Raw genomic sequence first — 16,048 nt, forward strand, 5'->3', positions numbered from 1 at the left:
GATATTTCATTGTTCAACAAAACTCTGATATAATGCATGATTGCAGCATGCATTAAGTTAACATGGAAGGATTTAGCTTGTAAGTGGATAAAAATGGCACTAGCTATTTTAAGCTTCTAGAATATTTTTTGTGACTGGCTACTTACAGAGATTTATCATTAGGTTTTGGCCAGTAAGATATTAATAAAGTAATTAAATATTATTGTTTAACATTAGCTAGTATCTTTTCATTTTAGCTAGTGAACAAAAAGGGCACTAGCTACTTTTTAGCTCACCAGAGCACAAAGTGCTCAGGGTGAGCTATTGTGATCGCTCACCGTCCGGCGTCCGTCCGTCCGTCCGTCCGTCCGTCCACACTTTCCTTTAAACAACATCTCCTCCTAAACCAACAGGCCAATTTTGATGAAACTTCACAGGGATGTTCCTTGGATGGTCTTCTCTAAAAATTGTTCAAAGAATTGAATTCCATGCAGAACTCTGGTTGCCATGGCAACCGAAAGGAAAAACTTTAAAAATCTTCTTCTCAAAAACCAGAAGCCCTAGAGCTTAGATATTTGGTGTGAAGCATTGCCTAGTGGACCTCTACCAAGTTTGTTCACAGCATGACCCCGGAGTCAAAATCGACCCCGCCCCAGGGGTCACTTGATTTTACATAGAAAAATCTTAAAAAATCTTCTTCTCGAAAACCAGAAGCCCTAGACCTTAGATATTTGACATGTAGCATTGCCTAATGGACCTCTACTAAAGTTTTACAAATCATGACCCCGGGGTCAAAATTGACCCCGCCCCAGGGGTCACTTGATTTTACATAGGAAAATCTTCAAAAAATTTCTAAAAATAAAGCAGAAGGCCTAGGTCTTAGATATTTCACATGTAGCATTGCCTAGTGGACCTCTACAAAATTTGTTCAAATCAGACCCCCGGGGTCAAAATTGACCCCGCCCCAGGGGTCACTTGATTTTACATAGGAAAACTTAAAAAATCTTCTTCTCAAAAAGCGGAAGCCCAAGAGCTTAGATATTTGACATGTAGCATTGCCTAGTGGACCTCTACTAAAGTTGTTCAAATCATGACCCCCTGGGTCAAAATTGACCCCGCCCTAGGGGTCGCTTGATTTTACATATGAAAATCTTCAAAAATTTTCTTAAAATAAACCAGAAGGCCTAGAGCTTAGATATTTCACATGTAGCATTGCCTAGTGGACCTCTACAACATTTATTCAAATCATGACCCAGGGTCAAAATTGACCCCGCCCCAGGGGTCACTTGATTTTACATAGGAAAATCTTCAAAAAATTTCTAAAATAAACCAAAAGGCCTAGGTCTTAGATATTTGACATGTAGCATTGCCTAGTGGACCTCTACAAAATTTCTTCAAATCATGACCCCCGGGGTCAAATTGGCCCCGCCCCATGGGGTTACTTGATTGTACATAGAAAAATCTTCAGTATTTTCTAAAAATAAACCAGAAGGCCTAGAGCTTAGATATTCGACATGTATCATTGCCTAGTGGACCTCTACAAAATTTGTTCAAACTTGACCCCCCAGGGTCAAATTGACCCAGCCCCAGGGTTTACTTTATTGTACATAGGGAAATCTTCATAAATTTGCTTAAAATAAACCAGAAGGCCTAGATCTTAGATATTCGATATGTATTATTGCCTAGTCGACTTCTACAAACTTTATTCAAATCATGACCCCCGGGGTAAAATTGGCCCCGCCCCAGGGGTTACTTGATTGTACATTGGAAAATTTTCCAAAAAATTTCTAAAAATCATCAGTTTGACATTTGAAACATATTACTCTGGTGAGCGATCCAGGGTCATCATGACCCTCTTGTTTAGCTATTAGAAAGGAAGTGTCTAGGGGTACGGATCCGTACCTCTAGAATCTGATTCTAGAGGTACGGATCCGTACCTCTAGACAAGCCTGTTAGGGGTTTTCTAGGGGTACGGACCTCCTTTTTCTAGATACGTAGGGTTATATATATCTTAATTTTTGTTGAAAATGAAATAAAAAATAAGACTTAACCAGTGTTCACTTAAAATTTGGATCTAAATGGTTTACAGATTCCAGCGTTCACCCGATTGTTTACCTTCTGTTTCAAAACCTAAATAACCGAGGAACTCCACAATGAATACACTGTTCCATGACGAAGTTGGTTGTAAAATAAACTGTTGATAACAGATAGTGAGTGCTTGTAACCGTAAAATGAATTCTATTTGAAATTCAGCAGAAAAAAATTAAATTAAGCATAATAATATGCACCTATTTATTTTGTTATTTAACAAGATATAATGTAATCGGCACGGAACTGATTGTTTAATAATCAATTAACCGACATTAAGTAAAAGAAACTATTTGTGAAAACATCCCTTGTATCTCGTAACGGCTACCAAATGTGTGGAAAACATAAATACCATAAGGGTTAATTATCATTAAAAATAGTTTTTTTCCCCCAAGATATTTAACTCTTTTTTTTGTTTAATCTTTATATCTTTTTTTCTGCCAGTTCGAATCCTCATGATTTATTCGGTGTTCCTCGGTTATTTACGTTTCGAAAGAAAATGTAACAAATCGGATGAACTTTGTAATCTGTAAACCATTTAGATCCAAGTTTAAGGTGAATTCTGATGAATTGTTATTTCATTTTCAACAAAATTTGAAATGTAAATGACCCTTAATCTCTAGAAAATCGGAGGTCCGTACCCCTAGAAAACCCCTAACAGGCTTGAGGTACGGATCCGTACCTCTAGAATCCGATTCTAGAGGTACGGATCCGTACCCCTAGACACTTCCTATTAGAAACTGTTGCTAAATTTGACCCCTGCAGAGATACACTCTAGTCATTTCTTCTGGCTATATGACAAAGTATGCTGATAAATCACATGTATAGTTTCCAAAATTAAAAATTGAGAAATACAAGATTTACTAGCAAAATTTAATGGACTGAATTTCGATTATAATAAAATAAATGCTATTTGACAGAATTGATTCCCAGCACTTGCACCTGCCTGTGAATGTTTCATGTTGTGCACTTAACAAGTATAATAGTTTTCTGTGAATATTATAAAATTGTTTGATTTCCTGAGCATGAAATTAGTAAGAAAGGAAGTATCAACTTTATTTATAGTAGATAACATATTTGGCAAAGCAGAATTCGGGGTTATGACCAAAATTCATTTGGATATGTATTTGTGGATCTCTAAGCTTGAAGATACAGTGAATAGGAAGTTTACTTGTTCATCCAGATTTAATTTCGTCAGCAGACTGGACCACAAATATTGACAATTTCACACTAGTCATTATAATGTAATAAAAATGTTATTTTATCTTCAGATTGGAGTACTCAGACCAACACATGGCATTCAAATTATTTGGAATTGCTAAACCAAACACATTTGTGTCTTCATTTGTGAAGCGAGCAGAAGGTAATGAAGATTCAGACTCCAGTAGGAAGAGTAGCAACAAAGGGGAGAAATTCGTGCCAACAAATGATCTCAATGAGAAGTGGGAACCAAGTCCACGAGGATTATACTCCCTTTGTTTTCCAAACAAAAAGGGAAGCGGTTTAGAGTCTAAAGAGGTATGGGAGTTTTGCACTCTTTGTTTCCCACAAAAGTTTTAGGAGAGTGCTTAGTCTAGATTTTCCTTTCTCTGTCTGTCTGTCCAAATTTGTATCATGCATATCTCAAAAAGTATTTGACCTAAATCATTGAATATCATAGGATTGTTGTTGAGTATGCAAAGTTGTCTGCCTAGAATTTGTTTGGAATTTCTCTTTATAAGACTGGAGATTTCACTCAGTAAGACTACAGTTGTAGCCCTTGACTTTCTCAGAAATAAGCATTTAGTGTTATATAACTATCACTCCCCACTTGCCCTCCCTTTACAAACCGGTAATATGCTTAGTCTTGCATTGACAACAAGTTACATACAACCATACAGTGACAGTAATAGGGCAGCAGTGTCCTATGGATACTCGTCTAGTTCTCCTATGTATGCATTAGTAATTATGTCTCCCACCACACAGTGGTGTGGGAGACATATTGATTTACTCCAGTCTGTGTGTGTGTGTGTGTGTGTGTGTCTGTCTGTCTGTGTGTCTGTCACAAAGCTTGTCCGCACTCTAAGTCGAACATTTCTCATCCGATTTTCACCAAACTTAAACAAATGTGTTTGACCATAAGACCTCGGGCCAAGTTCGATAACTAGCCAAATCGGTCCAGGCGTCTTGGAGTTATGGCCCTTGAATTACAAAAAAATCGGCCTTTTTACTCTTGTCCGCACTCTAATTCAAACATTTCTCATCCGATGTTCACCAAACTTGAACAAAATGTGTTTAACTATAAGACCTCGGCCAAGTTTGATAACTAGCCAAATCGGTCCAGGCATTTTGGAGTTACGGCCCTTGAATTATCGAAAAATTGGCCTTTTTACTCTTGTCCGCACTCTTAAGTCGAACATTTCTCATCCAATCTTCACCAAACTTGAACAAAATGTGTTTGACCATGAGACCTCGGCCAGGTTTGATAACTAGCCAAATCAGTCTAGGCATTTTGGAGTTACGGCCCTTGAATTACCGAAAAATCCGCCTTTATACAATTGTCCGCTCTCTAAATCGAACATTTCTCATTCGATCTTCACCAAACTTGAACAAAATGTGTTTAGCCATAAGACCTTAGCCAAGTTCGATAACTAGCCAAATCTGCCCAGGCACTTTTGATTTATGGCCCTTGAATTACTGATTGGATCCACTCATCCAGACCATCTAATTGGATCAACTCGTCTAAACCATCTAGAGAAACGAGACATTTTTCATAGGGGCAGTTGTGGGAGACATGCGCTTTTCTCAAAAGCATCTCTAGTACATGATTGATACTCTTGATGCAACAATTTGCATTAACCCATTTTAAGGTCATACGTCAAGGTCAGTGTGTCAAAGCTGATTTGTCTAGTTTCCTTGACTTTGGCATATTTTTAGCTCACCTGTCACAAAGTGACAAGGTGAGCTTTTGTGATCGCGCTGTGTCCGTCGTCCGTCGTCCGTCCGTGCGTGCGTCCGTAAACTTTTGCTTGTGACCACTCTAGAGGTCACATTTTTCATGGGATCTTTATGAAAGTTGGTCAGAATGTTCACCTTGATGATATCTAGGTCAAGTTCGAAACTGGGTCACGTGCCGTCAAAAACTAGGTCAGTAGGTCTAAAAATAGAAAAACCTTGTGACCTCTCTAGAGGCCATAATTTTCAATGGATCTTCATGAAAATTGGTCAGAATGCTCATCTTGATGATATCTAGGTCAAGTTCGAAACTCGGTCACGTGCGGTCAAAATCTAGGTCAGTAGGTCTAAAAATAGAAAAACCTTGTGACCTCTCTAGAGGCCATATATTTCAAAAGATCTTCATGAAAGTTGGTCAGAACGTTCACCTTGATGATATCTAGGTCAAGTTCGAAACTGGGTCACGTGCCTTCAAAAACTAGGTCAGTAGGTCAAATAATAGAAAAACCTTGTGACCTCTCTAAAGGCCATATTTTTCATGGGATCTGTGTGAAAGTTGGTCTGAATGTTCATCTTGATGAATCTAGGTCAAGTTCGAAACTGGGTCACGTGCGGTCAAAAACTAGGTCAGTAGGTCTAAAAATAGAAAAACCTGTGACCTCCTAGAGGCCATATATTTCATGAAATCTTCATGAAAATTTGTCAGAATGTTCACCTTGATGATATCTAAGTCAAGTTCGAAAGTGGGTCACATGCCGTCAAAAACTAGGTCAGTAGGTCAAATAATAGAAAAACCTTGTGACCTAATTAGAGGCCATATTTTCCATGGGATCTGTATGAAAGTTGTCTGAATGTTCATCTTGATAATATCTAGGTCAAGTTTGAACTGGGTCACGTGCCATCAAAAACTATGTCAGTAGGTCAAATATAGAAAAACCTTGTGACCTCTCTAAAGGCCATATTTTTCAATGGATCTTCATGAAAGTTGGTCTGAATGTTCATCTTGATGATATCTAGGTCAAATTCGAAACAGGATCATGTGCGGTCAAAAACTAGGTCAGTAGGTCTAAAAATAGAAAAACCTTGTGACCTCTCTAGAGGCCATACTTGTGAATGGATCTCCATAAAAATTGGTCAGAATGTTCACCTTGATGATATCTAAGTCAAATTCGAAAGTGGGTAACGTGCCATCAAAAAGTAGGTCAGTAGGTCAAATAATGAAAAAACGCTGTGACCTCTCTAGAGGCCATATTTTTCATGGGATCTGTATGAAAGTTGGTCTGAATGTTTATCTTGATGATATCTAGGTCAAGTTTGAAACTGGGTCAACTGCGATCAAAAACTAGGTCAGTAGGTCTTGAAATAGAAAAACCTTGTGACCTCTCTAGAGGCCATACCCTTGAATGGATCTTCATGAAAATTGGTCAGAATGTTCACCTTGATGATATCTAGGTCAAGTTAGAAACTGGGTCACGTGCCTTAAAAAACTAGGTTAATAGGTCAGATAATAGAAAAACCTTGTGACCTCTCTAGAGACCATATTTTTCAATGGATCTTCATGAAAATTGGTCAGAATTTTTATCTTTATAATATCTAGGTCAAGTTCAAAACTGGGTCACATGAGCTCAAAAACTAGGTCACTATGTCAAATAATAGAAAAAACGACGTCATACTCAAAACTGGATCATGTGGGAAGAGGTGAGCGATTCAGGACCATCATGGTCCTCTTGTTTTGTACTTCACACAGCTTTTACCTTTTTAAGGCAGTATGTCAAGATATATTTAAGACCAAACAGTCATCAGGTGAGCTCCATTAGCTTTTGTATAATAAAGCATTTAATAAGATTTGGAGAAGAAGGTGTTTCAGTACAGGACATGATAGGGAATCAGATTCTGTAGCTACACACAGCTCTGCAAAAATTCATTAGTATAGATATGCTTTAAAATGTGTATTGTAAGAAAAAGTATTAAACCAAATATTCATACTTGGTTAGATATTTGAATATGCAATAGTATGACATGCATGCGGTTTTCATTCTATGACAAAATCATTTCAGGCTGTTGCGATGAAGTTTGCACAACTTGGTGAGGTAGTGGAGATCAACGTTATACCCTCGTATGTATTGTAAAATATTATGTTACATGTTTTAGAACAATGTCCATCAGTTAATCATCCACTACCAGGCATTAACCAGCAGTGGAAGTCCATTCTTTACCTTGCCGCTGGATTGAACTTGTGGCCTTTAGTTGATATCAAGATTATCAAAAAAACTGTTTGACTATATTTTGAAATGAACCAATTTATATAAGACACATAATATCAGAAACTCTTGTATTTATTACCTAGCATTCCCCTGTATTTCATTATAAGATTGATTGTTGAAAACCGCCTCGGTAGCCTAGTGGTAGAGCGTCCGCTTCGAGTGCGGGAGGTCGTGGGTTCGATCCCCGGCCGCGTCATACCAAAGACGTAAAAAATGGTACTAGTAGCTTCCTCGCTTGGCGCTCAGCATTAAGAGGGTAGTGCTAGGACTGGTCAGCCCGGTGTCAGTATAATGTGACTGGGTGGGGTATCATATCACGTGTCTACGGCGTGATATTCCAGTGAGGCAGCACTATAAAGTTGGGCATTGTGCTCACTGCTACAAGTAGACACCGTCGTTTATATGACTGAAAAACTGTTGAAAAAGACGTTAAACCCGAACACACACACACACTGATTGTTGAAATTCTTTTTCAGGCTAACATTTATCAGGTACCGGGATGAAAAGGTTGCAAAGAAGGCTATAGAACTATATGGTGAGGAGTTAAAATTGAGACGAGCGGAGGAGAGGCTGTCAAAATCTGGGGGTCGTAATAACGATAGAAAGAACACTGGCGATAGTGGAGGCTCACGCCAGGCTGGATCAGAAAGAAACAATGTAACATCTGGTGGAAATAAATGGAGTCGAAAAGAACCAGACTTCGATGATGATGAAAATTGGGATGATGATCAAGGGGCTCAGAAACCCAGCCCTGGGGGATATAGAGGGAGTTCAATTAAATCAGACAGTCATGAACTTGGTCACAGAAGTGATGGGGAAAATAGAAACTATAATAATTCAAGGGAAGCACAAAGTAGAGGTGGTGGAGACGCAAACAGGAGAAATGATGATCGTCCAAGAGGGACAAGAGGATCCAAACAAGGTGCAGGTGATGGTCATTCCCCAAGGCAAGATGACAGTGCTTCTAGATCAGGTAATTTCTTAATTTGATCTGTCCATATAATTATTTGTGCCACGCATATCAAATAAATCATTATGTCTCCCCCAGGAGGCATATTGTTTTTGCCCTGTCCGTCCATCCGTCCGTACGTCACACTTCATTTCCGAGCAATAACTGGAGAACCATTTGACCTAGAACCTTCAAACTTCATAGGGTTGTAGGGCTGCTGGAGTAGACGAACCCTATTATTTTTGGGGTCACTCCGTCAAAGGTCAAGGTCACAGGGGCCCGAACATTGAAAACCATTTCCGATCAATAACTAGAGAACCACTTGACCCGGAATGTTGAAACTTCGTAGGATGATTGTTCATAAAGAGTAGATGACCCCTATTGATTTTGGGGTCACTCCATCAAAGGTCAAGGTCACAGGGGCCTGAACATGGAAAACCATTTTCGATCAATAACTAGAGAACCACTTGACCCAGAATGTTGAAACTTCATAGGATGATTGTACATGCAAAGTAGATGACCCCTATCGATTTTGGGGTCACTCCATTAAAGGTCAAGGTCACAGGGGCCTGAACATTGAAAACCATTTCCGGTCGGTAACTTGAGAACCACTTGACCCAGAATGTTGAAACTTCATAGGATGATTGGTCATGAAGAGTAGATGACCCCTATTGATTTTGGGGTCACTCTGTCAAAGATCAAGGTCACAGGGGCCTGAACATTGAAAACCATTTCCGATCAATAACTAGAGAACCACTTGACCCAGAATGTTGAAACTTCATAGGATGATTGTACATGCAAAGTAGATGACCCCTAATGATTTTGGGGTCACTCTATGAAAGGTCAAGGTCACAGGGGCCTGAACATTGAAAACCATTTCCGGTCAGTAACTTGAGAACCACTTGACCCAGAATGATGAAACTTCATAGGATGATTGGTCATGCAGAGTAGATGACCCATAACGATTTTAGGGTCACTCTGTTAAAGGTCAAGGCCACGGGGGCCTGATCATGGAAAACAATTTCCAGTCAATAACTTGAGAACCTCTCGACCCAGAATGTTGAAACTTCATAGGATGATTGTTCATGCAGAGTAAATGACCCCTATTGTTTTGGGGTCACTCAGTTAAAGGTCAAGGTCACAGGGGCCTGAACATTGATAACCAGGTCGATCAATAACTTGAGAACCACTTGACCCAGAATGTTGAAACTTCATAGGATGATTGAACATGCAGAGTAGATGACCCCTATTGATTTTGGGGTCAGTCTATTAAAGGTCAAGGTCACAGTGGCCTGTTCATGTAAAATCATTTTTTGGAAATAACTTGAGAACCACTTGACCTACAATGTTGAAACTTAATAGGATGATTGAACATGCAGAGTAGATGACCCCTATTTATTTTGAGGTTACTTGATCAAAGGTCAAGGACACAGAAGCCTGAACAGTGACTTGAGAACCACTAGGCCAAGAGTGTTGAAATTTAGCGGGATGATTGGACATGCAAAGTAGATGATCCCTATTGCAGCCAACCATCAGTGTCTCTTTGACTTTCGCTCCTGACCCCTATTGACTTCTTGCCTATAGGACTTTGCATTGGGGGAGACATGCGCTTTTTTACAAAAGCTTTTTCTAGTTTCACCTAGAGTCACCCAACATTATACGATAGTATGATAATTATACCCCCACCAAACATGTTTGAGGGGGGTATATAGGAGTCAGTTTTGTCGCGCCGAGTCCCGTCCCGTCGTGTCCCGTCCCGTCGCGTCCCGAAATCTATTATCTCAGTTATAACCAAATGGATTTGATTCAAACTTAAAATACATGTTCCACCTTATCACCCACATCATGTGACACAAGGTGCATAACTCTTGACACCAAGTTTTCATGAATTATGTCCCCTTTTACTTAGAATTTAAGGTTAATTTTGTTGTATTTTCACTATATCTCAGTTATTACTAAATGGATTTGATTCAAACTTAAAATAGATGTTCCACCTCATCACCCACATCATGTGACACAAGGTGCATAACTCTGACACCATTTTTTTATGAATTATGCCCCTTTTTACTTAGAATTTAAGGTTGATTTTGAGGTATTTTCACTATATCTCAGTTACTACTGAATAGATTTGATTCAAACTTAAAATAGATGTTCCACCTCATCACCCACATCATGTGACCACATCATGTGACACAAGGTGCATTACTCTGACACCAGGTTTTCATGAATTATGTCCCCTTTTACTTAGAATTTAAGGTTAATTTTGTTGTATTTTCACTATATCTCAGTTATTACTAAATGGATTTGATTCAAACTTAAAATAGTTGTTCCACCTTATCACCCAGATGATGTGACATAAGGTGCTTAAGTCTGACATAAATTTTTTATGAATTATGTCCCCTTTTACTTTAAATTTAAGGTTGATTTTGATGTATTTTCACTATATCTCAATTATTACAAAATGGATTTGATTCAAACTTAAAATAGATGTTCCACCTCATCACCCACATCATGTGACACAAGGTGCATAACACTGACACCAATTTTTCATGAATTATGCCCCTTTTTACTTAGAATTTAAGGTTAATTTTGATGTATTTTCACTATATCTCAGTTACTACTGAATGGATTTGATTCAGACTTAAAATAGATGTTCCACCTCATCACCCACATCATGTGACACAAGGTGCATAACTCTGACAGTAATTTTTCTTGAATTGTGTCCCCTTTTACCTAGAATTTAAGGTTAATTTTGATGTATTTTCACTATATCTCATTCTGATTGGCTTAGAGCCAAAGGGCAGTAACCTTTTTTAGCTCATCTGATTTTTTGATAAAAAATGATGAGTTATTGTCATCACTTGAGCGGTTGTCGGCGTCGGCGTCGGCGTTGCCTGGTTAAGTTTAATGTTTAGGTCAGCTTTTCTCCTAAACTATCAAAGCTATTGCTTTGAAACTTGGAATACTTGTTCACCATCATAAGCTGACCCTGTATAGCAAGAAACATAACTCCATCTTGCTTTTTGCAAGATTTATGGCCCCTTTTGTACTTAGAAAATATCAGATTTCTTGGTTAAGTTTTATGTTTAGGTCAACTTTTCTCCTAAACTATCAAAGCTATTGCTTTGAAACTTGGAATACTTGTTCACCATCATAAGCTGACCCTGTACATCAAGAAACATAACTCCATCTTGCTTTTTGCAGGATTTATTGCCCCTTTTGGACTTAGAAAATCAGTTTTCTTGGTTAAGTTTTATGTTTAGGTCAGCTTTTATCCTAAACTATCAAAGCTATTGCTTTAAAACTTGCAACACTTGTTCACCATCATAAGTTGACCCTGTACAGCAAGAAACATAACTCCGTCCTGCTTTTTGCAAGATTTATGGCCCCTTTTGGACTTAGAAAATATCAGATTTCTTGGTTAAGTTTTATGTTTAGGTCAACTTTTTCTCTTAAACTATCAAAGCTATTGCTTTGAAACTTGCAACACTTGTTCACCATCATAAGCTGACCCTGTACAGCAAGCAACATAACTCCATCCTGCTTTTTGCAATAATTATTGCCCCTTTTGGACTTAGAAAATCATTTTCTTGGTTGAGTATTATGTTTAAGTCAACTTTTCTCATAAACTATCAAAGCTATTGCTTTAAAACTTGCAACAGTTTTTCACCATCATAAGTGGACACTGTACATCAAGAAACATAACTCTATCCTGCTTTTTGCAAGAATGATGGCCCTTTTTAGACTTAGAAAATCATGGGTAGGTCAATATTTCTATTACACAAAAAAAAATCAGATGAGCGTCAGCACCCGCAAGGCGGTGCTCTTGTTTTAACTTTTGTACTGGGTTTCTTCCCCTTAAATTCCAGGAATAAGTCTATTTTTAGAAATCCTATTTTTAGATTTTCAATATTTTACGTATTTTTCAAACTTTTTTATTATTAGTCCTATGTAAAAAGTAAAAACATTTGTCTGTGGTAACATGGGTCGGTAAGACACTTTTTTGTATTCACTTTTAGTGTATCTCTAATATTAGAGATTTAATATATTTACTAGTATTATACTAGTATTACTTATATGTGGAAGCCCAGGATGAAGTACTCCAAAGTATTTTTAAGATTTCTTATGGTTGCCATTCTTCTGTGACTAGACCGTATGGTGAGGGTATGAGTCACTCCTGTGACAGTTCTAGTTTGATCTGTCCATATTTGTGTCACGCATATCAAATAAATCATTTCAACATTATACTGTAGTTACTAAACCCCCCACAAACGAAATTACAACTGTAGATTTTTATACATTGTATATACATGTTTTATCAAAACATTGTTATGTTATAGTTTATTGTATACATAGTACAATATTGTTTATACACAGATCAGTTGAGATAGTCACCTTCCCAGTAGAGGACTTTGTATTGAATTGCAATACTTCATTCCCTTGCTTTTTAACCAGGTTTTCATTGAAAACCTGAGTTATTAGATTGGGGTATGTCGTTGGTCGGGCAGATGGGCGGCGTCAAACTGGTGTTTCCGGTCAATAACTTTCGTTTCAGTAAAGATATTTGAATAAAACTTGGTATGTATGTAGCTTATATCAAGACAAAGGCTGGGATTGATTTTGGGGTTTCTGGGGTCAAGGTCAAGGTCACTGTTACTTAAAATAGAAAAAGGGTTTCCGGTCAATAACTTAACTTAGGAATGAGCTGTCATGATGAAACTTGGTGTATAGAAAACTTATATAAAGTTGTAGCTTGGGATTGATTTTGGGGTTTCTGGGATCAAGGTCAAGGTCATTGTTACTAAAAATAGGGTTAGGGTTGTGCTTTAAAGTGGTGCACTGTGATTCAGTATACTTTTTTATGCCCCCGAAGGGAGGCATATAGTTTTTGAACCGTCTGTCTGTCCGTCTGTCCGCATTTTTCGTGTCCGGTCCATATCTTTGTCATCGATGGATGGATTTTCAAGTAACTTGGCATGAATGTGTACCACAGTAAGACGACGTGTCGTGCACAAGACCCAGGTCCGTAGCTCAAAGGTCAAGGTCACACTTAGACATTAAAGGTTATTGCATTGATGGGCGTGTCCGGTCCATATCTTTGTCATCGATGGATGGATTTTCAAATAACTTGGCATGAATGTGTACCACAGTAAGACGACGTGTCGTGCACAAGACCCAGGTCCGTAGCTCAAAGGTCAAGGTCACACTTAGACATTAAAGGTTATTGCATTGATGGGCGTGTCCGGTCCATATCTTTGTCATCGATGGATGGATTTTCAAATAACTTGGCATGAATGTGTACCACAGTAAGACGACATGTCGTGCGCAAGACCCAGGTCCGTACCTCAAAGGTCAAGGTCACACTTAGACATTAAGGGATAGTGCATCGATGGGCGTGTCCGGTCCATATCTTTGTCATCGATGGATGGATTTTCAAATAACTTGGCATGAATGTGTACCACAGTAAGACGACGTGTCGCGCGCAAGACCCAGGTCCGTATCTCAAAGGTCAAGGTCACACTTAGACATTAAGGGATAGTGCATTGATGGGCGTGTCCGGTCCATATCTTTGTCATCGATGGATGGATTTTCAAATAACTTGGCATGAATGTGTACCACAGTAAGACGACGTGTCGTGCACAAGACCCAGGGGGCCGTTTTATCAACGTTCTACGACATGTCGCAGGCATGTTTTTGTCTTAGAGGTGTCGCAGACAGTTCGGTACCGTTTTATCAACGTTTGTCGTGGTCTACGACGTCGTAGAAAATGTCGCAGACTTACGACAACATACGTGCCGTCGTAGACGTCTTAGCGACGTCAGTCTATTGTATTCAATATGGCCGCATTGTTGCATTTGTACAATTGCCAAGGAAGGAGAAATGATAGACTGTTCCGTGAAAGGATAGGATTGGATCAGTTAAGAGATTTTGAGGTGATGTCTAGATACCGGTTAGACAGAGTGTCGATCGAAGCTTTGATAGGGCTACTCGCTGACGACTTGATGAAACCTACACGGAGATCGTGTTCAATAAGTGCAGAAATTCAGGTGAGCCCTCCTTTTAATTTTGATTACTGCGGTTCCGCTCACTTTACCAAATTATTATCCTTTGCGCTTCTTACATTTTCTTTGCGCCTGTAACCATCTACCTGTAACCCTACTGTATAAATCATGGCCTTGACCTTGAAAAATATAACAAACATTGAAAGCACAGAGTAATGTTTTAATGGTTGTTAAGGATCTATAATGGACCCTACATCTATTTCAATGTACTGAACTAATGAATTAAAATGTTAACTCCTAAAATGCACAGGTTTTTTTGTTACTTTCGCCCCTGTAACACAGAGATCTTACTGAGAAGACTGTTCACTGTTATGGAAATTTAATTTAGCACAGGCCGAGGAATTTGTTCTATCAAACTGCAAGGCAGTCCGTTTTCACACAGGTGGCATTTACACATAAGTAAGATAAGATATAAGTCTGATTATGTCGTCACATGGACAATTAATAAATTAATACAGTATATGTATACATACTTTAAGCTCTAAACTAGCTTTTTAATTGACTACTGAGAGCACTAAATATGAGGCGTGCCATGAGAAAACCAGCTAATTGCTTTTGTGACTTTAATGGATCTGAACAGTCGGCGTCAGGATCCATGCTGTAGTGTGTCAACTTGAGACAGTTAGCAAACAGCATTGCATCTGACCACAGGAGCCTGAAATTCTATCTATATCGGAGGGGTCAATGCATTTTTTATATTTAGCCATTTTGACATTATAGATAGATTCAGGCTCCTGTGATCTGACTGACTGCGCGCATTTATCTTTGTGGGTGATGTGTCTACAATGAGTATCGGATATCATAGACATTGTAATTGGAGTGGAAAAAATGTGCAGCCCGATAAGGACTCGGAACCTGCGGACCTTCTGCTTGCATGTCAGATGCTCTAACCAAACTGAGTAATCGGACAACGATATCTTAGACAGATTATATACTTATATACACACTGCTGCAGGCTTTTTTTTTATCATCCCATACAGTAGATGCAACAAAGCTACAAAGCTCTTGTGCAACAAAACCTGGTATCCAGGAACAGGTACTTATCTGTGCTTTAGTTTCTACCTCCTGTAGTAAACCCTTTCATTGCTGAGTGCCCGTGATGGTAGTACCAGTACCTTTTTTCACGCCTTTGGTATGACATAGCCGGGATCGAACCCCAGACCTCCACAATCAGGCAAACACTTTACCACTATGCTCTAGAGGCAGTATATACATATGCAGCTCTGTAAATTTTGTTGTAATGCGTTATTTACTCTTTGCCAGTGTCATATACTGATTGCAAAATAATTTATATTTCAGGTTCTTTGTTTACAACTGAGATACCTGGCTAAAGGTGTTCACTCGGAGGTTAGCAGACCTTCATGTTTGTAAGCAGGAAGTAAGTAGTTCTGCCATGCTGTCGAGTCAGTTATGTCTCAGCTATTTATGACAAACATTAGACACCATAAGGTATTAAAACCTTTCATCTTTCAATTTAGGCAGCAGCATTTACTATCATAGGGAGTTTTCATGTTGCAAGCTCATGATCAGAATGTAAGATGTGTTTTGCTTGTGTCTGCCCCACTTACTTGTACATTTTAGTGCTGAGCATGTTTATCGTGGCTGTTCTAAATTTGTGTTACTACACTACCTTTTCTAAACCTTTGTGATGATGTCATGAATTTTACCGGAATTTTGTCAACATAATGAGATATTTTCAGCAAGCACAGTTCAAGTTATACTAGTTTGGTAAGAGCTAGGCTTTTGTATAACAATAACAAACAATTGTTTGT

General features: G+C 38.7%; 1 protein-coding gene across 1 annotated transcript in view; it reads left to right on the forward strand.

Annotated features, from left to right (window-relative positions):
* LOC123566395 (uncharacterized) overlaps positions 1 to 16,048 on the forward strand; it is a 435,075-nt gene that overhangs the window by 1,391 nt on the left and 417,636 nt on the right. Inside the window, exons 2-4 of the mRNA XM_053549139.1 lie at positions 3,339 to 3,585; positions 7,059 to 7,117; positions 7,742 to 8,238. Of these exons, the coding sequence (XP_053405114.1) occupies positions 3,339 to 3,585; positions 7,059 to 7,117; positions 7,742 to 8,238 (803 nt within the window). The remainder of the gene's footprint in view (positions 1 to 3,338; positions 3,586 to 7,058; positions 7,118 to 7,741; positions 8,239 to 16,048) is intronic.

This window comes from Mercenaria mercenaria, chromosome 8, assembly GCF_021730395.1.
Source record: "Mercenaria mercenaria strain notata chromosome 8, MADL_Memer_1, whole genome shotgun sequence".
In the NCBI taxonomy this organism is placed as follows: domain Eukaryota; kingdom Metazoa; phylum Mollusca; class Bivalvia; order Venerida; family Veneridae; genus Mercenaria; species Mercenaria mercenaria.